This window comes from Zonotrichia albicollis, chromosome 8, assembly GCF_047830755.1.
Source record: "Zonotrichia albicollis isolate bZonAlb1 chromosome 8, bZonAlb1.hap1, whole genome shotgun sequence".
Taxonomy (NCBI): Eukaryota; Metazoa; Chordata; class Aves; order Passeriformes; family Passerellidae; genus Zonotrichia; species Zonotrichia albicollis.
In genome coordinates this window covers 21,114,154-21,138,858 of record NC_133826.1, presented here as the reverse complement: position 1 = coordinate 21,138,858, position 24,705 = coordinate 21,114,154, and the positions used below count along the sequence as shown (strand labels likewise).

Below are 24,705 nucleotides of genomic sequence, written 5' to 3'. Positions count from 1 at the left end.
AGCTTTATTAATTACTCTGTGAGCAAGATTAGAGTTTCTGCTGTAATGCTGAAATGCATTTTCCATGGCCGTATGTTGGCTGAATATGCACCAGGAAAGCAAGGCTCAATTTAGTAGCAGCTGAAATTTCTTTTCACTGCAACTCTCTTGTGGAAAGAAAGACTGTTTGGTGATGTTTTCTATCCATTTACTGTTAGACCACCTGTGCACTTTTCCATTAACTCCACTAATTTATTTATGAAGCCATTATGAAGAAAAAAAACTCTAGACGTTTCTTCTTCTGGTGTTTATTCTGTTAGGCCAAGTAGCCCAGCTCTTTCGGACTGCACTTAGGCTGGGATGCTCTTCATACCCTTTCAGCTGAGCTCTCCACCGCTAAACTAGCGTGAGCCTAAGTATCCAAACTAGGTGTTTTGCGGCGTTTATGGGATTTCTCTGACTGAGCTGGAAGCGTCGGGCTGCTAGAAGCGCCTAAGTGCGGGCGGGAGCGCTGTGAGGAGCCCGAGGGACTGCGGGCGGCCCCCGCTCCCTCAGCGCACGTTTCGCGCCCGGCGGCGGAGCTGAGGGCGGGCGGCACGGGCGGAGCGAGCCCCGCCGCTCCCGCCCTCTCTCCGCCCCTCGCCGCCGGGCGGGTTTGGGCCGCCCTTCGCTGCTCTCCCCTCCCCTGGCAGCTGCGAGCGCTGGCAGCATCGCGGGCCGTGTCTCGTCCGCGCCCAGCCGGCGGGAGTCGAGGGACGCTGTCCGTCTGTACGCGCTGCCCGGCCCCGACATGTTCCAGCTCCTGCGAGGCTTCCTGCTGCCGGCGGCCGCCTGCGACGGGAACAGGGATGGCGAGTCCCGCTACGCCAACCTCTTCCGAAAGCTGGACCTCAACGAAGACGGGAGGGTGGACATTGCCGAGCTGCAGACGGGCCTCCGGGCCATGGGCATCCCTCTGGGGAAGGAGGCGGAGGAGGTAAGCGCGGGCCCGCAGCCGCTGCCGAGCCCTGGGCAGGGAGGGAGGAGAGGCGGCCCCGCCGCCCCGCCCGCAGCTCCGGCTCTGCCCGGGGGACGGGGCGCGGCCCGGCCGGGGCTGCGGCGCGCCCGGGAGCGCGGCTGGGGCCGGTCCTTAATGGAAGCGGCCTCCGGCCTGGCGTTTTCCTTCCCCGCGCCGCAGTTCCAGCGCCAGGGGCCGTGTTCTACAGGCACGCCCTGGGCTGTAGGCGAAGGGTCCCGAGCGCCTACCGCTGTCGGCGGCTCCTCTGCCAAGAGGGTTTATTCATCATGTGTGGACTTTTGACATCCTTTGACTTCTTGTTGAGTGATATTCGGTAGCACATTCCTCTTCCGGCGCGACAAAGGATGGTAATTTACAGTTTTTGTCCGCCACTCCACCCGTGCATAATCTAGATCGGAGTAAGTTAGGGTTTGCTTTGGGCAGCAGGTAGTGGAAATCTGCATAGCTGTAGGTTGCAATTTCAGAACTTTATTTAATCTAAACACATAGACATGGAAGTTATTCTTCTTGGCACGGACTGTTATCAGATATTGAGGCAATTTATTAGAAAATGTACACTTTTAACAGTGACCATCAAACCATGAAGCCGACAGTCCTGAAATTCTTCGTGGTGTGGCTTCTGCAGTGATGGGTTGGACTATTCCTTTGTATCAGTGTTGTGACCTCAGAAGTCAGTAAAACTTAAGTCATCAAGCATTCCAGTGTGATGCTGACTTCCACTAGCAGGCTTGACCTGTTACCTGGAAAAGAAACTTCTCTTTCCTAAATATTTTCAGTAATCCCCAGGGATCAGCACATAAAATCATTTAATACACTATTCTGTGGGCGCAAGTGTTTGTGTGGTAAGGCAAGTCTGTGCTGACAAGACAGACAGGGGTTTATTTAGGATGAGCAGGTACACGTGAGAAGTGTGGGGGAAGCTACTATTGTAACAATTCTGCTTGTTCCAGTTTAAGGAATGTTTCCATGGCATTCCACTGCTGTGCCTGTACTAGCTGTTGCACACTTTCTGAAGGCAGTGCAGGAAAAGGAACTTAAATTTTGACTCCATTGTTATAAGGTGTTTTGGGTCAATAGTTCAGTGACCCTATGTGGATTGTGTGACAGTTTTTCCCTGTGGTCTGGTTATTTTGTTTCTGTTTTGCCTCCTTCTGTTATGTTTAATTCTCTGTCTCCTATACTTAAGAGAAAAGTATCCAACAGGCCTCTTGAGCTGAATGGTGTTTATTCAAGAGTATAAAGCACACTTTCACTTCAGTGTTGCTGCTGGTCAAAATCACCTTTACAATAGGCACCTTTTGTGTTGTTAGGTTTTTGTCATTAAAGGAGGGACAGGTTGGCCTTTTGGGTTATCCATGAGAGTTGACAGTGTTCAGAGCATGCTAGCTACGAACTCCAGTCACACATCTATACACACATTGTTGTAAACCTGTTGTACCAGTTTGACTGTAACAATTTGGGGGTTTTACTTATAATGAACAACAGGGAATTTTCTGGTGTTTAACAAAGGTGGTCTTCCCACATAATTCACTGAAAGCCCTGATGTGCTGCCGAATATTTGAGCGATTTAGAATTGAAGTTCCAAGTTCTTTCTCAAAATCAGTGATCTTCATTAATTGTGCACATCTGAGTAGGTGTCAGATTATTCTCAGTTGCTTCAGGATAAACTGAAAGGGATACCCATGAAACAGATAGGCATAATCTAGACATACCTGCATGTAACAGAGAGCAGGAACTGCTGCCTTAGTTGCTAAAGACACACCGAGTAAACAGTATAAGCCATGAGTCATCCTCTCATTTGGGAGGGGTGGAATAATTGTTGGAGTGCAGGGAAACTTCTGTGTGTTCGGTGTTTTACACCAGGGTGGGCACAATTGGAAACAGACACTAGAGTAGTGCTGTGTACCTGTTAATAACTGGACTTCTTGTAATATGAGAGCCTCAGTGAGTCTTGCCTTCTGTGTCTTTCCTGCCTTTTTGTGGCTAATCTGCTTCCTGTACTTTATTGCAGCTCAATGCTGCCTTCTCCCACTTCAAGCTCTAAAGTGATGTTCAATTCATTTTTCTTACTGCTTGGTAAACAGGTACTTTATTAATGAAGTGAGATGTTGAATTATCACATTTGGAGAGGCAGAAGTAGTCTTATAATTACTAATAACTAATGAGTAAGGAATTGAGACATAAAAATATTGTATGATCGGGCAAAGGGTTTTCCACTGAACTGCTCAGCCTTGCCAGCATGGTGGCACCATGGTGTGGACAGAGCTGGGGATATCCTAGAGCAGTGTCAGTTTTGGTGCATCAGAGACTCGATAGCTTTTCAAAAATCTCTTGCAAGGTTGGCTTCCAACACGTAGGATGAAATGCATATACCTGGGAGTGTTGGCCTTTGTCCTTCTGAGCTGCACAGCTGCTTTCTGGCTAACCTGTGGAAAAGAGACTGTATTTCACTGCAAAGTCAGTTGGTTGATCCAAAATTGTACCACCTTCACAGTATAGTGTTTGTGCTACTAGTACTGTTTTGCAATTTTGTCTTCAAGTGTGGTTCCTCTGTTGAAGGAATATGCATCTTTTTAAAAGAAACAAAGCTACTGTCCACTTGAGTAATAGACTACAGGTCTCCTTGCACCTTCCATCAGCTGTGAACCTGTGTGGTAAGCTTTGAAGGTGTTTTGCATCTCCCTCGAAGGAAGAATCTTTTATTTTTCCCCCCACAGCTCAACCCGACAGAACCTCCTGACTGTGCTCTACTTGACCTGCCTTTTGACACTATCTGATGAACAAAAGTAAATGACTGAGAAATCTGCAATGTGTGCTGCTTGGAGGCTGCCAGGGTGACTCCTAATTTTATATTGTAGGATATCACCTGCCAGGAATGGGTTACTTTGCAAAAGATACCTGATATGATGCATCATTATCTATGAAGGAGGAATTCAGGGTGGTAACTATCAAATGTTGCTCTCCAAGCAATATGAACAGCTATTGTACAGTGACTTTGATAAGCAGGGACACAAAGTAGATGCAGGGATCAGATCACAAATGATCTCATGCTGTGTCTTCAGAATGCTGTGAGTCTTGTGGGCGGGAGCACCATAAATGGTGTGAGTGGTTGGATGAAGTACTATTTTTGTTCATCCTTTCCTTCTGCTGCAATCAGTCCTTACAGTAAATCTGTAGGAGCCCCATATTTCAAGCTTTGGTTTGGGATAAGAACAGCCACATATTCAAATTCAGGTGCTATTTATACATTGAGTTCTGGACTAGGAGTAGAAAGATGTTACTGAAATGAATAACTACATTCTGGAACCAGCCTAATGATCTTATTTGGACTAACTCTCTTAACATTTTGACATAAGCCTTTGGCCACATTAAGCTCTTTTGGATGCAGAAACAGCGTCAAGGGACTCCTGTGTGGTGGAGAGAGGGCCTAATGAGACTGAATTCACAACAATCAGACTGTTGTAATGCACACCTGTGACAGAGGCCATCTAAATGCTCAATTTAGAGTCATTGACTGGTTCTGAAAATTCGAGTCCAATCACATCTAACAATACTCAGAACACCTGAAGTATGTTTCTGCATACATATGTTTCTGCATGTAAACCACAGGAAATTCAGAATTCTGCCAGGTGAGGCAGGCCCCTGTGCCGTGTTCCACTGCTGTGTCTCAGCATGGGGATGGCTGAGAATGGCCCAGGTGTGATTTGTTTCCTTCTGTGCTTTTCTCCGGCCTCTAACACCTGCACCTAGATAGTGCTTCAGAGCTTGAGCTTTCCCTAGCAGTTCTTAGTCCAGAAAGCACACACCTGTTTAGTGACTGAGCTAAATGTGTCCTTAAATATTTCTCCACTGCTTTATTAAGATTTTTGCACTTATTTTAATTTTGATAACTTTCCCTATGTGGTAAAATTAGAAGGGTAGAAGACGAAAGTAACTGAAGCCTCCTTAAGCATGTTGTAGCTTGGCTAGAAACAGAAGAAACAATGATTACTTTGGCAACTTGAAGGAAGATACATGAGTATTTTGTATCAAACTGTATCTACTCTTAGAATTTATCACGCCTGATAGGCAGTCCCACAGTCTTAAAAGCTTCAGTACCTCCCTGTCTCTGTGTCATTCTTTGTATGAATTGAAGCTCTCTCTCACCTTAAGAGTTTGCCCAAAACCTGATTTATACTCTAAATCTAAATTATAGATTTAGAGTAGTCTGGCATCTTCAACTTTTTACCAAAGCAGATGTCATGTGATTGTAGAAAACTGGAGCCATTTAGATCTTTAAATTTCCCTTTTCTGGTCATAATAGCTGTGATGATTATGATGGTAATGGGGACTTGTGAAATACCACAAATATCTTCAGTAATGTGTTCAGTTAGTAAATTGAATGTATTCAATTTACTTTGCTTCCATTGTAAACAAACATGTCAATCATTATTTCATTTCTATGTGTACAGCTTCAGAAGCTGTTAACTGATACGTGCTTTAGTCTCCAAATCTCCATATGAAAGAGCAAGATAAATCTTAAATTTGTTTTCATAACACTTCAAACATCCAAAGAGATAAAATGAATTCAAAATGAATTATTTTTTAATACTAACTTGATAGGTTTTTTCTTCAACAGTGACAGGGTAACAGTGAGTGATTAATTCTTCCTCCTGTTGCTGCAAAGTGCAAGAATGCCAAGAATTCCCAAATATGGGAAGCCTCACCTCTGAGACCTCTCTTTACCAACCACTGTGTTGAAATGCTTTGCGAAATCCCTGAGACAGCAGTGTGTTCCAGGTGAACAAACAAGGGAAACTGTTAAATCTTTTGAAATTAATATGACTGGGATGCCTCAGTAACAGAGTTGCCCTATTTAATGGGAAAACTTAGTCTACCAAGTATGCTCAAAGTCAAAAATACTAGTGTAACTTGCAAAGAATGCCGAAAGAAAGTTCAAGGAATAGTTTGCATCTTCCATGTATGCTGTTTCAGATTCTTGAAATTTAATTCATAGCTATGAGTTGAGAGAGTTTATCCAGGTCCTGAATGAGCAGCCTCTGCGAGGCATTTTGGGAGCGCACACTCACGCTTGCATCTTGTCCTTTTTTGTCCCGTTTTCTAGAGATTCTGTTAGCTGCAATGGACCAGGGAGAAGTCTCTGCCAGTGCTGTCCTGCTGCAGGGAAGAGCAGTGCTTAGGACAGGGAACAGGAGGGGGAAGCTCTGCAGCTTATCACAGTCTGCATAAATTTGTGTAATCTTAGCAGATATAAATAGGAAAAAGGCTGTTGTCCACTATGTGTCCAGTAAAGGGAGAAGTGCTGTGTATATTTCAGCTGGGAGTGAATTTGGTATCCAGTAATATTACAGATGAATGACTGAAAACTGTAGATTGCAGAGCTATGTGAATGGCTAAAAAAATACTTAAGAGGAAAAGAATTGAAGAAGGGAAAAAACCAGTATCGTGATTGATTTTATATCTAGTAACTCTGATTTTAAAAGCATATGTGAAATTTGCTTTAAAAGCAAATGTCAAGTGTGAGTGTCTATAGACATGACGACGTTCTTACTGTGGTGCTGGAGTTCTTTGTATGCAGCATGTGTATCTGTGCCCTTTGGAACTCTGCTTGCAGATTGCAGAACACATAATTGCTGCTTGCACCAGTGATGTATCTTGAAGTGCTGTTTTATGCTTGTGTCTTGTAGATAGTATGATAGGAAGCAAGTAACTTCTTGATGAATCACTTCCTATTTAATATTCTTTACATTATATTAATTAGCTGAAATAACAAGCTAATGAATAGATTGGTAATCCTTTGTACTCAGCAGCCCCACCTTTCATGCACAGTTCAGTTTTGTAAACAGAATGTGAAGGCTCATGCACAATACACAAATAATGATACTAAATAATGTAAAAATCAGACTGTGAATTTAAGAGAAGTCTGCATAAAAACATCAAGATTATTAGTGTATTGCATTCATTGCCTTTATGTTGTAACCATGAATGTGTTCAAGTTCAAAACTTTGGCATAGAGCAGTCAAATAATTCATCAGGACACTTACAGAGAAAGGTAGGGAGTTTTTGATGTGTATATAAAGCCTGTCTGTAATTCTTTTTTTTTTAACAGACCTGCTGACTGAGTTACATTTCCACACCAAATACAGAGGTCTTCTGATGGAGCAGGAACTTAACACTGCAACATGATTTATATAATGGAGAATTAAAAAAAAAAAATACCTTCAGTGTTTCAGTCTGCTTGTGGCCTCTTGTGTTGGTGTTGCCTCGTTGTGCAGGACTTGGAAAGTAGCTGTACTAACAAAGTATGCAACAGAAAAAGAACAAAAATAGTAGAATTATGAAGAAAAGAGGAGGAAAGACAAAGGTGACAGTGTCATGAGCAAATAGGTCAGCACAGGAGCATTTTAGTCTGTTTGTGTGAAGGCCTGTAGCATTAAAAAGAAAGAGCACAGAATCATAGCATTGTTTGAATTGGTAGTGACTTTTAAAAGGTCTTGTAGCCCAATTCCCCTGCAATACAGGAAGGTTTCTATATCAGGTTGCTCAGAACCCCACCCAGCCTCACCTCAAATGTTCCCAGGGGTGGAGCATCTGCCAGGCTCTGGGCAACCTGTGCCAGTGTTTTACCACCCTCATCATAAAAAACTTCTTCCTTATATGTAATCTGAATCAACACTCATTGCATTTAAAACCATTACTCCCTGTCCTATAGCTACAGGCCCTGCTAAAATGTTTGTGTCTTTTATAAAAGCCCCTTCAAGTACCAACAGGCTGCAATAAGGTCTCCCTGGAGCCTTCGTATCCTCAGTCTGAAAAACTCCAGCCTTTCCTCATAGGCATCTCACAGGAGAGGTGCTACTGCTCTCTGATCACCTTTGGGGCCTCCTCAGGCCCTGCTGCACCAGGGCTGTGTCTTTGCTGTGCTGGGGACCCCAGAGTTGGATACAGGGCTCCAGGTGGGCTCTCATGAGGGCAGAGTAGAGGGATGGAAGCTCCCTTGGGCTGCTGGTCACACTTCTTTTTCTGCAGCCCAGGATATGCTTGGCTTTCTGGGCTGCAAGCACACATTGCTATAGCTCATGTCATCATCTAAACTGTCTTCCTGTATCTGTCAGTAATTAACAGTTCTTTATGTGGTCACCATTTCATTTTACCCAGTGAATTATCCTTATTGCTTGGGATTACAGTTTCTAGACAATGAGAGAAACAATGGTGTGCCTTGAAAAACAAACATTTGGATCTGAGCCTTTGCAAAGGTGAGCTGATCCCACAGTAAGGCAGTAACAAATGGCAGGTTTTATGAGGCAGGCATGCCAAACATTGTTTCCCAGCACTTGTAGGCAAGTGTTGGCACCTTGGGTCCTGCTCTATTGTAAGCATGCCTATTTTAAAATGCATCCAGTTCTCCTCCATCTGAGAAGCACTGGGAGAGTGACAAGTGACTGTAATTAAACAAAATCTAGTGGTATGTTAAATGCAGAAGAGCAGAGTTGGATTCAGTGTTGAACTGAAGTGGGGAGTGATTGACTGATGCAGTAGTTTGCTTGTGGAGGCTGTGGAATCTCCTTCCTTGAAGATGTCCAACACTCAGTTGGATGTGGTCCCACACAAGCTGATGGAATTAGATCTAATTAGACATGCTTTCAGATGGGGTTGAGTTCAATGCACTTCAGAGGTTCCTTCCAGCTTGAATTACTATTTGATGCTGTGAAGGGGCAGTTTGTACCAAGACTTAGTGTGCCAGGCTCCCCACAGAATCCAGAGATGTCTTTGTGCTGGCTGTGCCCATGGAGCATGGAATCCCCCAGGAGGAAGTTTCTGCCTGCCAAGTAGAAGACAAGCTTCTTTCGGTGTTCCTTTAGTTCCACAACTTGCAAATTACTGATTTTAATCTGAAACTTTAACACCCACATCATTAGTTCACCTTACAGACAGCAAGAGGCTTTTGTTTGCATGAGCTTTTAGGTTTGAACTGAGAGAAAAACGCATGTGCCATATGTTTTTGTTCCCTGTCATTTCTGTTCTGCTTCACTGAGAGTGGCTGAGACTGACTTGAAGTCTGGAAAATAACTGTCAAAACAAAAGTAGGAAATGTAGAGTGTGTTTGTGCTTACCATTTTCTCAGTGTTGCAATATGGAATGCATTTCTTTGGCAGATGAACTGAAAGGTGCCCCCCTTCACATACAGAAATTACCAGCTCTCTAAACTAACTAGGAGTTCCTGTTTTCTTTGGCTGACATTGTCCTCAGCAGTGGAGGTTTTATTATAACTAAGTTCAAGTTTTGTCCTCACAGATATGTGAGACAGAAAACCACTTTCCTTGTTCTGCATTTTGGTTTGTGTAGTTCAGGAAGCAACAGGGAACAGTAACAATTGGAATGGAGCAGAACTCACACAAAGTGATTCCAAGTGTCACATAAGTCACCTCTTCTCAGGAGGGTGTGGGAGCCCAGCAGGACACTCAGACCCTGCAGCATGAGGTGCCATGAGTGGAGTAAAAGATGTCTTGGGATTGAGTGTCTTTGAGAGGGGACTCTTCAAACTAGAGTAATTTTAATGGTGGGGTTTGGTTGGTTTTTTGTTTGGATTTTTAAAAAAATGATTAATCTATTAGCCTTTCTTAATTTCTTGTTAGAAGGTTGTGGTCAGGACTGTATCCATAAATATCTGTTAACGTAAACTAACTTTTTTTTTTTGTGATGGGAAATTCTGAACAGCTCTAACCGTATTGACAGAGACATGGAACTGAATTGATGACTATATCTATCTGTGCTGACAGGTTATTAATAGAAATTACAATCAAGCTGGCTTATGACTGTAATAAGAACACTGTTTTTCAAAGGTGATACCAAATCAGTTATCTGAATATGTAGTATCATGATTTGATTTTTATTGTGCACAACTTGCTGTATTATGGAAGGTAAATAAGTTGCTCATTTCACTGGCATACCACATCAGTTTGCTCATTTTTGTTGAGAAATCCTTGATCATCTTATAAATTTTGATTTTTTGAGATGAAGCTTTGAAGTACATTACCTTTTGTGGAATGATAGGGAAGATGAAGGAGGCAACATAAATGTATGTAGATGCTTTCAGTCTTTTTCAGACTCCTGCAACAAATACACCAGTTTTCTTCTTCCTTAGTGTTTAGTTTCTGTAGCCTAGAACTTGTTGGACTTTGGTCTTTTGAGTACCTCTACTAATTAAAGAGGAATAAACAGAATTAAAACCAGATTTTGCAGATTAGAACAGCCGTTCAAATCTTCCTGAGGGTTACTTTATTCAGAAACTACAGTTGCACAAGGCAGTCTACTGAATAGAAGATATGGGGAAGAATTTTTGGTGCTTGAAATTTGGAAGAATTTCAGCTGCAGAAAAGAAGGGCACCGGTGAGTTTTTCAAGAAGCAGGAGCACACACAGCTGACTGTGCTGGATTTTTCCAATTCCCTTCACTGTGCACAAAAGCCCAGTGCTCTGCTGCTCCATTCTTGGCCTTGTGTGATCTGCACAGGACTGAAGCTGAGTGAGAATATTCAGCTTTGCCTCTTTTCAGTGTCTGTGCTGCACGTAAGCTGCAGTGCTGTGAAGCTGCACTTAGTGAGGAGATGGTGCTGTCGCCTTGGTCTCCTGTCTGCTGCTCAGTGCTCCCCCCAGGATTCTGCACATCGAGGGAGCCCACAGGGACCAGTGTCCAAAGGAGGGGATAAGACATCATTTTCCCTTAACTCTTGTGTTCTGGAGCAGGGCTCTGGGCTGGTTTCCTGCACATCCTGCCCGAGGAGAGGGCAGTGCTGTGGCAGCGGCCGTGGCCCTGCTGTGGCCTTGGCTCTCCGTGCCCAGAGCTGCCCTTGCTGGGCTGCAAAGCCCAACTCCTAAACCCTGCAGAGCTTCCCTGGCCTTGCCTTGAGCACAAGCCTCAGCAACCACAGGCTGCTGCTTGCAGAGCTGCTGTAATTGCCCTTCTCTAACAAGTGAAGTTTTCACACCTGGAGATGGTGAAGTTTCCTGGCCCTTTGTTGGTGGGGAAGTGTCTGCCAGGGCTGTGTTTGAGACTTGTTTCCTGCAGTCCTGGCAATTGCATACCATGCATAGTTAATTTTACATGAAGTGTTTCTATCTGCAGGACAGTTCCTAGGAAGCACATGCAAGAAAGGAAGATAAGTGTGTTTGTGTTTGTTTAAAATTGTAGTCAGGGCTTCAGTTGGAAGCAGAAAGCCGTGTTCTCTCAAACACAGAGGGCTGCACGTGCCAGTGGGGCAAGGTCTTTGTGAGTATTTGGTCAGCATTTAAAGAGTTAATTGCTGCTGGTACTTGTTATCTTTATAATTCATAATTAATAGATCACTTTATTAAGATGATAGTCAAGGTTCTGCTTATTTTACTGACAAATTTCATGTACAGGAAGCTCACAGGCTTAAACTTGTTCTCTCTCAGGCTTTTTTCATGTCCCCCACCTCTTCCTCCACAAATTATTTGATACCTGTAGGTATAACTTGCCAGTGCTGGTAAGAAGCCTTACAATTTCTGCACAGAAAAGTTATGTAAAATAATAAATCATACTTTCTTAAATTTATATTTGCTGCCAAGTGTTTTCTCTCCCTATGCAAATAGGGAGAGTGTTAAATTCTGAAAATGAAATGATGCTTTGTGACCTGCTGTAATTTGGACAAATAAAATACTCATTTTTGTCTCAATAGAAAATTTTTAAAGCTGGGGATACTAACCAGGATGGACAGCTGGATTTTGAAGAATTTATGCAGTACCTTAAAGAACATGAGAAAAAGATGAAACTGGCATTCAAGAGCCTGGACAAAAACAATGATGGTATACCTTGATTTATTTTATTTGTTCAAACATTGTCTGAAGAAACTGCATTAAAAGTAGTGTAACTTATATTTGTCTGACTGGAAAAAAAAGTTGTGAATATGGAATCCTTCTTTTCCTTAACATGATCATAATTAGAGTTTGCTATAGATTAAAAAAAAAATAGTCTTTATTCTATTTTCTCCATGTACACTGAACTGGGGCTCCTTGTTCCCCAGATGGAGAAACTGTGAGGAAATTTCTGACTATTTCTAGCTATTAAAGATAAACCTGTTTTTAACTAACTGTATATTTGCATCCTATTTGCCTCATCCTTGTAGCAGACAATCAAAACACGTCATCTGTGCTAAGTTGATTTTTAAATAATCTCTGCAATTATTCAGCTGTTGCAATGAACTCCAAAGTGCTAAGATCCACATTATTAAGATCCACATTTTAAATATGTATCATCTTTATTTTAATGTTTCAAGGAAAAATTGAAGCCTCAGAAGTTGTCCAGTCCCTCAAGATATTGGGTATAAACATTTCAGAAAAACAGGCAGAAAAGATCCTGCAAAGGTCAGGAATTATTATTTTTTGAGGCAGCTTAATCCTCCTTGTATTGTTAATTTCTATATTTTTCTGTTTCAGAGAAGGGGATAAATGGGATTATGACTTTGAAAGGTGTTGCTAGTTACTGTTGGAGTATCTGGTTCTGGGAGGAGAATGTGGCTTTATTTCTCTGTAAAGGTTGTTGACAGAAGGAAGCACTGTATTATGTTTTTAAATGGAATAGGACTGATGCACTTGAATAAGAGAAGCATAGTTTTGAAAGGCCATGGCAGATTCAGCCTTGAAGTCACTGTATGGAATTTACAGTCAGTTTGGAATTTACTGTTGTTATTGATGTGATAAGCCAAGTTAGAAAAAGAGGGGAGGGGGAAGAAAGAGCAAAAATCCAGAACAAAACCCCACTATTACTATTTCCTTATATAGTTTTGTTCTATTTCTTTTCAGTATTGATGCTGATGGGACAATGACAGTAGACTGGAATGAGTGGAGAGATCATTTTATGTTTAATCCAGCTACAGACATTGAAGAAATAATTCGATATTGGAAACATTCCACTGTAAGTTCAACTTCCCTTTTAACCTAGTGTAGCTCTTAAGTTCATCTCTGATGTGTTAATTTGTGATATTGACTATAACAGCTTCACACTTGTTATGTTTCAAGCATATCTGTATTGTTTGGTTTTCCTTTTCACTTCATGCTCTCCCATTTACAAGCAGGATTGTGTCAGATGAGTTCCTTCTGAATGAACAATGTCATCTAAACTTTGCAAAAAATTATCAGTAATTCTTAGAACAGAATCTTTTTGCTCTTTTGGAGATATTTCACAGAAAAATAATAACCACAATTAAATATTTTTCTTTTCACATTACAGTACAATTTGATTTGTTGAAACAACTTATATAGGCAATTCAACTGTTTCTTTTGTTGACATTAGTATTTGCGTTATATAGTATCATAATTATCATAAAATCACTGGTGTCTTGACTGGTGATTTTCTGTGCACATCATGTTCTTTTGTGCTGTAGAATTAAATTTAAGCATACAGAATATCCACTGTGCAGAGAAATGTTTTAAGTTGTTATTTCATGGAGCTGTTAACACCTCAGTGACTGATTTTTAAGAACAATAATAAAGTAAGTAAACCAACAGTAATTCTGTTTGCTAAATATCCTTCCTGTAGATTATTGGAGGAAATAAAGTAAGGTTGGATGCCTTTGAATATAGTGAGACCATTTATATCTCCAGGGATTAGTCAGCATTTCCAAAATAAAAAACATTTTATGAGATCTGAGAGCTTGGAGTGTTTGACACTGTACAACCTCAGCTGAGGAATGCTTGCCAAAAGGCAGTTAGCTCCCTGTTTGCTGAAGAGAGCACTGGAAGCACTGCTATGAGATCAAATTGTCCTGGTCCCAGCTTGCTCAGTGGCAAAAACCTCTGCTTTCATAAAATGCTCCTTACTAATATGACACATAAGATCTGTATTTTTGGTTTTTATTATGGAATGTCATTAGTTGCCCCCAAGAAACAGCTGAGGGAGTCTCCTGTGATCCTGGTGTTGCAGTGAGCTGATGACCCAGTTATCATAGCAGGCAAAATCCAGCACCACAGCTGGTCTTTGAGATAAGAGCAGATGTGAAACCTCCCAGCCTGGCCGGCATTCACGGACAGCTCTTGCAATTCTGTTTTTATTATGTAATTGCTATCAGACCCTTCCAAGCACATAGCTACATTGGCATAGAATTACTATGGTAGCTGCGGCCTTTCTGTTATAAACGCCCTCAAATTTATCTTTTTTTCTTCATTAGTTGTGTTTAGATCTCAGTACACACAAGGTTTAAACCCTGGTAGATATGCATAATACCTCTTAGAACACTGAATTTGTTTTGAGAGTTTTGATTGATCTTTTGATGTCTCCGTAGTTGAGCAACTTACTTTGAAACCTCAAATGCAAGAAAGATGAAAGGATTTTCCAATTAATCTCGTGTGTGTTCAATATCCAGAATAGGTGGTGCTTATCCTTTTTGTTCAGTGGCTATATTTATACTCTGAATTCTGCAGTTCTTGTCCCAGATGACCAGGACAGTATTCTATCTAATGACAGAGAGAGAATGCAGCATAAATTAGGGATATAATTAAAATTAAAATCTACAATTAATAAAATCAATGGTAGTTCAAAGGCTTATCAGTTAATACACTTTCTGGTCAGTTATTATAATTATATATATAATATACATATACACATTATATATAATATATATAAAATATATATTATACATAATTATAATACTTATCAGTTAATAATAAATTTTTGTTCTTTTTATAAATTTAATTTATGTGTAATAGCAGATTTGCATTATCTACAGTATACTTTTTCTCATGTATGATGATCATAGGTTACACTTAAGAGCAAAAGGGACATGTGAGATTTCATAGTGTTATGTCTTAGTTTTATCATTAAAACCTATATTAATGTTGTTTGATCAAATCCAATGGCAATACAAATGTGCCCCCCTTAGTGAAATGTCAAACGCTTACAGCTGAAAAAAGTAATTATATGTGTCTTTGAGTATAACTGATGATAAGAAAATCTATAAGGCATCTGTCAAACTATTCATTTGGTAGGATAAGAACCAGCAGTCACTGGAAATAGAATACTCTGATATATCAGCTGTTAAAACCCTGCTTTAAAATGCTGGGGAGTCTGGGAGAAGGAGACATCCCACATGTGTGAATAAATGACCGTGAGAGAAATCTCCTGTTAGCAACCTTAGGAGATTACCAAAGTAATCCCACAAGACTGTCTGGTGAAAGGTTAGCTGCAACATATAAGCATTTGAGCTTTAGTGCTGACTTTAAAGGACTGCTGATCATGACAGAATGTCTTTGCTTGGGCCATACTCAAGGAGGAAATTTGTGGTAATTTTTAATGATGATGGTGCAGTCTTTGAAATGGTGGGTCTGTGGTGTTATTGCTAAATATCTATGTAGAAGTCACTTAAAGTTGCTTTTCATTGAATAGTAATGCATAGCAAGTTAATTATAGAATGTAAATTAGAGATATTTTTTATTTGTAACTAGCACTTTATTTGCACATTCTTAGGTAGTATATTCATTTGGAGTTAGAACTGTGGATAAAACTGAGGTGATGGAACGAGGTAGTTATTTGCACATCTTTGCTTTGGATTCATAAAGGTATTGGATATAGGAGATAGTTTGACTGTTCCAGATGAGTTCACAGAGGAAGAGAAGAAGAGTGGGCAGTGGTGGAAGCAGCTGTTGGCAGGAGGAGTGGCTGGTGCTGTCTCTCGAACAGGCACAGCACCCTTAGACCGCCTCAAAGTCATGATGCAGGTAGGTGCAATGTTCAACAATGTCTTGCTTTCCAGTGTGTCACTTCAGTTTCTAGAGATCTCTTGGGAAAAAATGGGGGGCCAAGGGTAGTGTTTAAATTGCAGAGGTCTGGCTGTGTTTTAACTATTTCAGGGTTTTTTTGTGTTCATAAAAATGATATTTTATAGATGTGGGGAAAATGTAAGCACAATGTTACAGTACTTGTGCTATTAAAATTCGATTTTTTCAATAGTGCATATGGTTTTGTTAGTTGATATATTTAATCAATTTAATATGATGAATTTTATAATCTAATTAGAGCCATGTTCTGTACTGTGACTTTGCTTTTGGTTTTTTTTAGGTTCATGGTTCAAAGTCAAACAAAATGAATATAGCCAGCGGTTTTAAGCAAATGTTGAAAGAAGGTGGTGTCCGGTCCCTTTGGAGGGGAAATGGTGTAAATGTTGTGAAAATAGCTCCTGAAACAGCTATTAAGTTCTGGGCTTATGAACAGGTAGGATGATAAATCAATAATGAAAATAAAGTCCTAATCCAAATACAGTCCTAAATCACTCTCACTGTTCATTATTGGCATTGTTGTACTATCGTCTTGTCCCCTTGTCCCAACTTGTCCCCTTTTTGGGGATTTTGTCATAGTAATTTGAGTGACTTTCAGATTTAAAATAGTCTGTAGAATGCTTACTGTTAGGCAGATTTTACTGTTGTATTCTAAGCAGTGCAGATGAATTATGTCTGTTACATGTTTTAAGCTGTCCCTGATTCTGCATGGCCTTGTGTGGAGTACTGCATTAATACCTTGATTATTGCTGCAAAGTCACAGCAGGCAAAAACTTGGCACATTATGCTAGCTGAACTTACAGGGGGTTCATTTAAAGTCAAATATCACAGTGCTATGTATGATGCCCTCATCCTGGATTTCAGAGTTATATTTACCTCTGAATCAGCTTTAAGCATCATGTTAAGGCCTAATCCTCCTTTGGAAAATGAACTCCCATTCTGGTGTATTTAAATGAGATTTATTTTTGCTCTGTGAGGCATGTTAGTGCCTGAAGTAAGACCAAATGAGCACACTGCACATCTCTGTACAAGGAGGAGATAAAAACAACAAAAAAAAATTGAATAAATCTGGGGATGATGCAAGAATGAACAGCAGATTTTGGTGCCAGAGAGGAACTTTGGGCACATTATACTTTACTCATGGAATGACACAGTATGTACAGTGCTCAAAGTGCTTCTGTGAAATTGAATCTGTGCTTCTGTGAAATTGTTAATTCTTTGATTGGACAACTAGATCTGCAAGGGAATTTGGTTCCTCTTTGTTTTCTGGAGTTCTTAGTGTAGGTACCCTTCAGTTGGCTGTTTGCAGAATACCTGATGGTACTATGGCTGACTGAGGTGTTTAATCTAAGACTTCTTTCAGGCTGGAATGTTTTTTATTGTGTTCTGGAGAATCTTTTTGGGTTAGCAAATGTGACTGTAAATGCATTAAAAACTATGAGCAGCTTGAAAAGACATTTTGTACTATGCTCTTGCCTTTTATAATAACTCCTACCACTACTAAATGTGTGTTTGTGTTTTAACTATACAGTATAAGAAGATACTCACTAGGGATGATGGAAAGTTAGGCACTGTTGAAAGATTTGTATCTGGTTCTTTAGCTGGAGCAACAGCACAAACTTCTATTTATCCCATGGAGGTAAGAGACTCTGCTTCCATTGGAGCCTGAAAAATGTTTGGTTTGTTTCCTAAGTAAACTCCATTTTGCTCTTGAAAATATTGTGAAAATTTCACTCTAGACTGGTACCCTAATTTTTTTTACTTTGGACTTCCTTTCAGACTTTCAGTGCTAGGCATTTTAGAATATACTAAGTTCTAACTGATTCTTGTAGTATTTTGCTGTATAGTATTTTTTTAAACAATATTGAAATAAAACCTAGTGAAGGAAAAAAGATCATCCAAGAACATTTACAATTCAGTATGTATTCAAGCATTTTGTAAATTGGGCTTAAATCCTTTTCCTGCTATATGTAAGCAAGGAATAGTGTTGTCTGGGCAGATCTGAAGTTCTATTGTGTTATGATGGGAAGCTGTGTCTGATAAGAACAGTGTGAGGGAAGGATATGAGAGCTACAGCTCAGGCTGGGTGGATTGGCTGCTCTTTCCCCTGCAGGCCATACCTGTAGGTGGTACTGCACACTGCAATTTAACTAGTGTTAATATATTAACTGCTCCAGTGTAACTGTAACACACCATTTCACAGAAACAGCATGTATTTTCTTTACTGCTGGTTCTCCACAAGGTTTATCACTTGTGCAGATCCTTGTTGGAATAGATGTTGGGGCTGGGACTAAACCAGTACCAACATGAAGTTTGGTAGAAATGGCAAATGTAACCTAAATAGCTTTTTCATGGGTGGGGATTTCAGGAGGAATGGAACTGTTTTTATTGCTGAAGGAATAATGATCTCTTTAAAGAGCATCCTTGCTGTTCCAGAGGGTCAGTCCCAGCTGAGCTGAGTACAGAGATGGGTTAAGTTAGGGAAGAACTGAAACAAGATGTAAATTGTCTGGATTACACTGATCAGGGGAGACAAGGGAACTGTTCTACAATATCTTCTGGTCTTCCTCACAAAGATATGGTACTGTCCTAGAAGTGTTTTTAGGATGTTTCTAAATAAGAGAGAAAAGCCAAGTGCCAGGAAATTCCTGAGGGAGATGCAATCTTATGAGGCTTTGAAGTAGACCAAATTGTTGATCAGGAAACTTCCTCTGTGGTTTCTTTTGGATGCTGTTACTAATTTCTTTGTCCTAAGATGCAGTACAGACTTGCTTGCATTATTAATCAGGTGCTGGGTTTCAGTAGTGAGACACAATTATTCCTTGTAGTCCTCAACTACCTCTCTAAGTGTCATACTTCTTGAAATATTATTTTCTTAACAGGCTTTAGTGTTCCCAGATCAGAAGTATCATCTGCTAGCATGTTAGTACTCTCACTTGAGCCTTAGCTAATACTTCTATTGAATGTTGCCTACACTGTTGCCTTCAAGTTGATCAAATAACTGCCTGTTTTAATCAAGAAAATAAAGCTAAAATGCAATTTTAAAAGGCTAAGCATTTGTAAGCTAGTGTATAGTAAGTAATGTGTGGTGCTCTGCACTAAGGACAGAACTTGAAGAAGCCTGCTGCTAACAATGCCTTAGCAGCAATCAAAAGAGATTTGCATCATCAAAGTGCAAAGCAGTTCTAGAGAATTCAATAAGCAGAGATATACTGTGTATCTAAAATAGATTAATTAATAGGTATGTAATTAAGACTGCTTTTTTGTTTTTCCTTTTAGGTTTTAAAGACCAGATTGGCTGTGGGTAAAACAGGACAATATTCTGGGATGTTTGACTGTGCTAAGAAGATTTTAAAAAGAGAAGGTCCAAAGGCCTTCTATAAAGGCTATATTCCTAATATTCTGGGTATAATTCCTTATGCTGGCATTGACCTTGCTGTTTATGAGGTGAGATTAGATCACTGAATGCATGTAGCTGTCATTGATTAATTTACAAAAAGCATAAATATATTTAGAATGCTTGTATTATTGTACAATTACAGCTGGTTCAATTTTAAAAAGACAAAAGAGACTTTCCACTGATGTTATTAGACCTCAATGTTTCTGTTTGCCCCTCTTGAGGAATGCCTGGGCAGATGGGCCCTTCCATGCAAGAGTACCAAGCAGGAAACGTGCTATGAGAGGATTATACAGACCTTGGCAGTACCACAAGCTTTCATACTTACCTAACCTTGTTAGACTGGAACATACACATTTTATGGGAAATTCATGCCTTTAAAAGGATGTTCATATTATGATAGTTTATACATTTTTTGCCAGTTGTTAGGTTTATGAGTGGATTATATTAACCTGAATTCCTTCTGTGTCTGTGCATGTTACCAGAATTCTTTCTGGCTGACACAGCTTTTCTGAGGAGCTTGAAACACTGTGTCCTTCCTTTCCAGATGAACTGGCACCTATTTCACCCACCAGCAATGCTGAAAGTCTTTTATCTACCTTAGATAATATGTGTTGCTTCAAAGTGTCTCAACTCAGACACACGGACTAATTTTTTTTCTAGTCTAGACAAATCTTTTTTTGACATTGCACTAGCCATCATCAGAAGTGTTTGAACAAATATTTTAAAAGCTGTACGGAATTTCTTTTCTACAATTTGCATCCTTGTTTCTGCATGGGGTGATATGTACAGATGTGTGAGTTTTTGTTGCACTCTGTGGGGTGCTGGGTTGTTTCCCACCTCCTCTCCCCAAAGTATTGGGGTGCCTGGGCCCCTTCCTGCTGCTGGATCTTATAAAGATTTCTCTTTTAGGTACTAAGGTGTTTACCTGTGCACTTCAAGCATGTAGTGAAATTGATCCAGGGAATTTGGTGCTTTTCAGGATTGAGCCCTCAGGATTTGTTATGAATAGAGAAGCACTTGGTTACCTTTTTGAATGCAAATCTCTTGTCTTACTGTTTAATTTTGTACCTTGGCAGCTCTTGAAGAGTACATGGCTAGAGCACTATGCATCAAGCTCTGCAAACCCAGGAGTGTTTGTGCTGCTGGGCTGTGGCACCGTGTCCAGCACGTGTGGCCAGTTGGCCAGTTACCCTCTGGCTCTCATCAGAACACGCATGCAGGCCCAAGGTCAGTAGTTCTTCCTGAAAATGCTTCTGTGGGGTCACATGAAAATTGTATCATGTGGGATAGCTCTAGCACAGACATAGGAATAAAAAAAAAAACAACTTGGAAAAACTAAGGATGTATCTGGAAAATTCTTCTTAATGTTGGTCCCTTCTCCCTCTTACCCCCAACACTGTTGTTCTTTATACTCAATTTAAAAAGTAACGTTTCAAGCACTGGTGCTTTGTATATTCTGAGAGCCAATTCCATACAAGACTACCAGACACAGACCCTGTCATAGTCTGGAAGCACTCTTCTAAACTTTACAATGTTTTCTAAATTTTAGAGATTAAATGATAGGGCTTGAATTGTCCTGAGAGGGCAGACAGCAATGTTTGCTCTGTAGGGCATTTCATTAGGATAATTTCATAGTTGAGATCTTTGTTTGATAGGTTTCTGCATAGACTTAAGGATGGGAGCCTAGATTTCCAAAGGAACATAGGTGGATAATGCTTTCCACTGGGATTTAGACACATGGATATCTCCCAAATGTCTGGGATTAAAACATCTCTTTTCAGTGGACCTGAGATAGTAGGCTCATGATCCAGGTGTTTGAGACTTGCTCAAGATTTTTAATATTACTAGAACTGTTTTATAACACATTATGTTTTTGTTCTAGCCTCAGTGGAAGGAGCTCCACAGTTAAGCATGGTTGGTCTCTTTCAAAGAATTGTTGCTACAGAGGGACTCCGAGGACTTTATAGGGGCATAGCCCCTAATTTTATGAAAGTGCTTCCAGCTGTCAGCATCAGCTATGTTGTATATGAAAAAATGAAACAGAATTTGGGAATAGCATGAAATGAAGGAAAGAGGCGAGATGCTTCTAATGCTGTTGGAAACACCAAAACAATAATGTTTTCTCAAGTAATCTGCTCTCACAATTAGAGACAGATCTTTCTAGAGAGATGCTGCGACTTCCACATTTGTCCTTAAGTGGGAAGAAACTTTCTTAAATTTTGGTTCACCATTTTTAAACAGATACCTATATTGCACTTTAAAATGTCACTGAGTTAAAAAAAAAATCAAGAAACTGTCTTTAAATCAGCAGTATGTTCTTATATTTAGGAAATCATGCATATTTTACTCATTGGGGTTTTTTAATTTGTCCTTTCTAAACTTGTATTTGTCTTGGATGAAACCAAAGGTAGGAGAAGTTTATACTGCCTTGATACTGAATATATGAAAGTGACTTTGTGTTTTGTCATGCTGCCTACACTCAAGCAATTCACAGGCAACATTTTGCATGCCTAGAAGTGAGCACTTTTGTTGTTTTTGAAGACTGAATGTTAAGTTCATAAGAAATAGCATCTTGGATGCACACAATGATGGAATAACACATTAAAATGTAGCCCATCACCTTTGTCTTCAGGCAAACCTTTTTTATTTTTCATTATTTAGAGAGCCTGAGAAACTGCTGTTCTGCAGAATCAGAATACCTCAAATGGATTTACACGGTATTTTTGTAATACAATCAGCAATTTTGATAACTTGCTTCACTGGACCTGCTTTTCATTGCACTTGTAAATGTCAGCACCATTAACTATGGCATAGTTTGGGTTACAGCTGTATATTTTATAGGATCATAATACACAGGAACAGAAAGATTGGATGTTAGATCCATTCCATACAAGTGCAAGTTGCTATTTAAAAACAGGATGGAGGATCCAGTATGAAGCTGGTTGTAATTCTAGTACAGCCAATGGCAGAGCTGTTCATAGCTCTGGGAACAGGAATGCTTGTCATTTTGGACTCTCCATTCTTTCCCTTATTCAGAGGGCAACATCCACTCTGTGCTTTTAGCCAGTAGAGGATTGCATTATTATGTAAAGGATTTTTACAGTTTTGTCATGCGAGATCAGTCTTCTGTGCACATTGGCTGTGGGTGTGAAATTGGGATAATAAAATACTGAAGTGTTTTGTCCAGGTGACCAAGTGGCAGTGCTGACCTCAGGTGCCCATCAGCATGGTGTTAATGCAGCATGCAAAGCAAAGCATGCATGCAGACCTGCTAGTGCTTGAGAAACAGCTCCTCCTCAAAAAGCAAAGCAGCCCTTCCTCAATGCAGAACTTCAGGCATTTCCATGTACAAGTCCTTCCAAAGTGACTTCCTTTTTCTTTATGTTTTTTATTAGTGTGTGTGGAGGGGCACACAGTTGCCTTCAGGCCTGAACACTGAAATAGATTAACAATTATTACCAGACTCTTTTGTTAGGCTTTTTCTCCTTTCTGTAATGTGTAGTGTCTTAATCTTGGTAAATTCGAGATTATACTTACCTTGACCTTCTAAAAGCAACTGCTCTTAGACCACTTTCTGAAATTGGATTACTGAAGGAAGAACTTTATTCTGTTAAGGTCATTAAGGGTCTTCTTTTTAATTCTTTCCTTTTTTGGGTGAGCATGAGGGGTGCATGTTTGTTTTGTTGTTTTTTTTTAAGCTGAAAAATAAGCAAGCAAAAATAACTGCCTGAATCTCCCTTGTCTACATATGCTTTGGGCCATATTTTTCAAACAGCAATCACATGTAAATCTGTGCTCAGTGCTTCCATGGCTGATGTTTATTATCCATAAACTGATGCATAGCAATTCCATAAAATCTGTATTATAGAATTTTTTACCACATTTCAGAAAATTGCAGCTCTAGCTGTATTTTGGCCTTCCCTTTAGGGAAACGTTGGACTTTGCACTTTAGAAAAAAAAAAGTCATTCTATCCAAATCATTTATATGTATAATGCCTTTCTGATCAGAGTTTTCCTGGGTTTTGCCAATATCTTTGTACCTTTGTGGGATTTGTGAGATCAGTTGCTGGTAATTTTGTTTGACTGTGACCAATGAGCAAATGTATTGTGTGTGTGATGTAAAGATTACTTTTGCATTTCTATCTTCCAGACTTGTTCCATTTTGTTTATAGTGTGCAAGTGCCATTATGAGTATTGAAATCATGGTGACCTTTTCAAATGTTGAAAAGATGAACTGTTTCAGATTTGATTTTTCATTATGTGCCTTGATGATGATGATGACTGTGGTCAATTGTGTATTCTTTGTCTCTTAAATGTATGTTTACCTTTCTAGCTCCATAAAACTACCAGTTTCTAATAAATCTTTGTTTCCTTATCTGGCTGGAGTGTGCTGATGTGGTTTTTTTTTCAAGGTCTGATAGATGACACTTCTTTATTTCATTACATGCATAATACTCAATGTAAAAAATGGAGGCAATTGATCTAAAAGTAGGTTTCAGACTAGACTGTGCTTTGCTATTACACTGACACTTGAAAACAGTTGGAGATAGTAAATTTCCATCCTGTTTACTACTGTCTCATTGCTTAATGGAAGACCACATGTTTAATATTTTTGCTGTTCATTGAACTATTAGCCAATAATTTGCTTCTGTGTACATTGCGTGACAGAACTCTTCATAATCAGGGACAAACATACTTGCTTGTATTACTGCTGATCTTGCTTTGTTGTTAATCTTACTTGTTAGTCAAAGGATCAATATAAAATCTTTTCAAGGTAATTGACTTAATTTACTTTGCATGTGTAGTATGGCTATGCTGCTAAAAGCTTGTTAGCAGCCAGCTTTGACAACTCCTTTTGAGGTTTTCACACCAATCCTTCAAATGTTAAAGATAATTGTAAATAAATTAGGGGAAGCTTTTCTTGTTACATAAGATTTATAATTTTTCTTTTAAGCAATGGAAGAGGTAGATGCACAGTGTGTGATTCCTGACTAAGTGAACAATTTGATCTTCAAATTGACTTGAGACAAGAATGCTTTTAATTGCAAATGCTCGGCAAGAAGAGCCCAGAAGAGAAAGATTATTTGTTTTTCCTCCAAGATGTATGTGGAGTGTGACAGCTATCCAGTACCATTAACACTAGAAAACACTTCAGAAATGGCATGAAATTGAAATATAGTGCTGCCAGTGTATGTCTTTCCCTCTGGATTGTGGTGGGCTTCCTGGCAGGGTATGCCTGCTGCAGCAGGGGCATTCCTTACAGTGGCACCAGCCAGGCCCAAGCTGCCTGGCACACCTCTCATGGAAAGGTGAACGCTGTGTGCTGAAAGCCCCTTGGCACATTTGTTTCCCTTCTGCTAAAGAATGCCTGGTGCCCAGCACTCCCAGTGAGACTGGTGTGGGCCTGCCTGGTGCCCACACTGGCCTTCAGAGGCCCAGGCTGAGGTGACTTCTGTCCTTTCCTGTCTTGCTTCTCAGCTCTGAGCTGGCTGCACTCGCTGGTACAGGCAGGATCTATT

General features: G+C 40.1%; 1 protein-coding gene across 1 annotated transcript; it reads left to right on the top strand.

Annotated features, from left to right (window-relative positions):
• Nucleotides 1-603: 603 nt before the first annotated feature.
• Nucleotides 604-23,565, top strand: SLC25A24 (solute carrier family 25 member 24). The gene is made up of 10 exons (XM_005487096.4): nucleotides 604-955; nucleotides 11,697-11,823; nucleotides 12,294-12,381; nucleotides 12,820-12,931; nucleotides 15,571-15,729; nucleotides 16,070-16,222; nucleotides 17,318-17,425; nucleotides 19,066-19,233; nucleotides 20,263-20,413; nucleotides 21,069-23,565. The coding sequence occupies exons 1-10, from the start codon at nucleotides 770-772 to the stop codon at nucleotides 21,245-21,247; spliced, it is 1,431 nt and encodes a 476-aa protein (XP_005487153.2). The 5' UTR covers nucleotides 604-769; the 3' UTR covers nucleotides 21,248-23,565.
• The last annotated feature ends 1,140 nt before the right edge of the window (nucleotides 23,566-24,705 follow it).

Coding starts and splice junctions, on each gene's coding strand:
- SLC25A24 (XM_005487096.4), top strand. CDS start 770: ATGTTCCAGCTCCTGCGAGGCTTCCTGCTGCCGGCGGCCGCCTGCGAC. Junction 11,824..12,293: donor CCTGGACAAAAACAATGATG/GTATACCTTGAT, acceptor TAATGTTTCAAG/GAAAAATTGAAGCCTCAGAA. Junction 20,414..21,068: donor AACACGCATGCAGGCCCAAG/GTCAGTAGTTCT, acceptor TTTTTGTTCTAG/CCTCAGTGGAAGGAGCTCCA.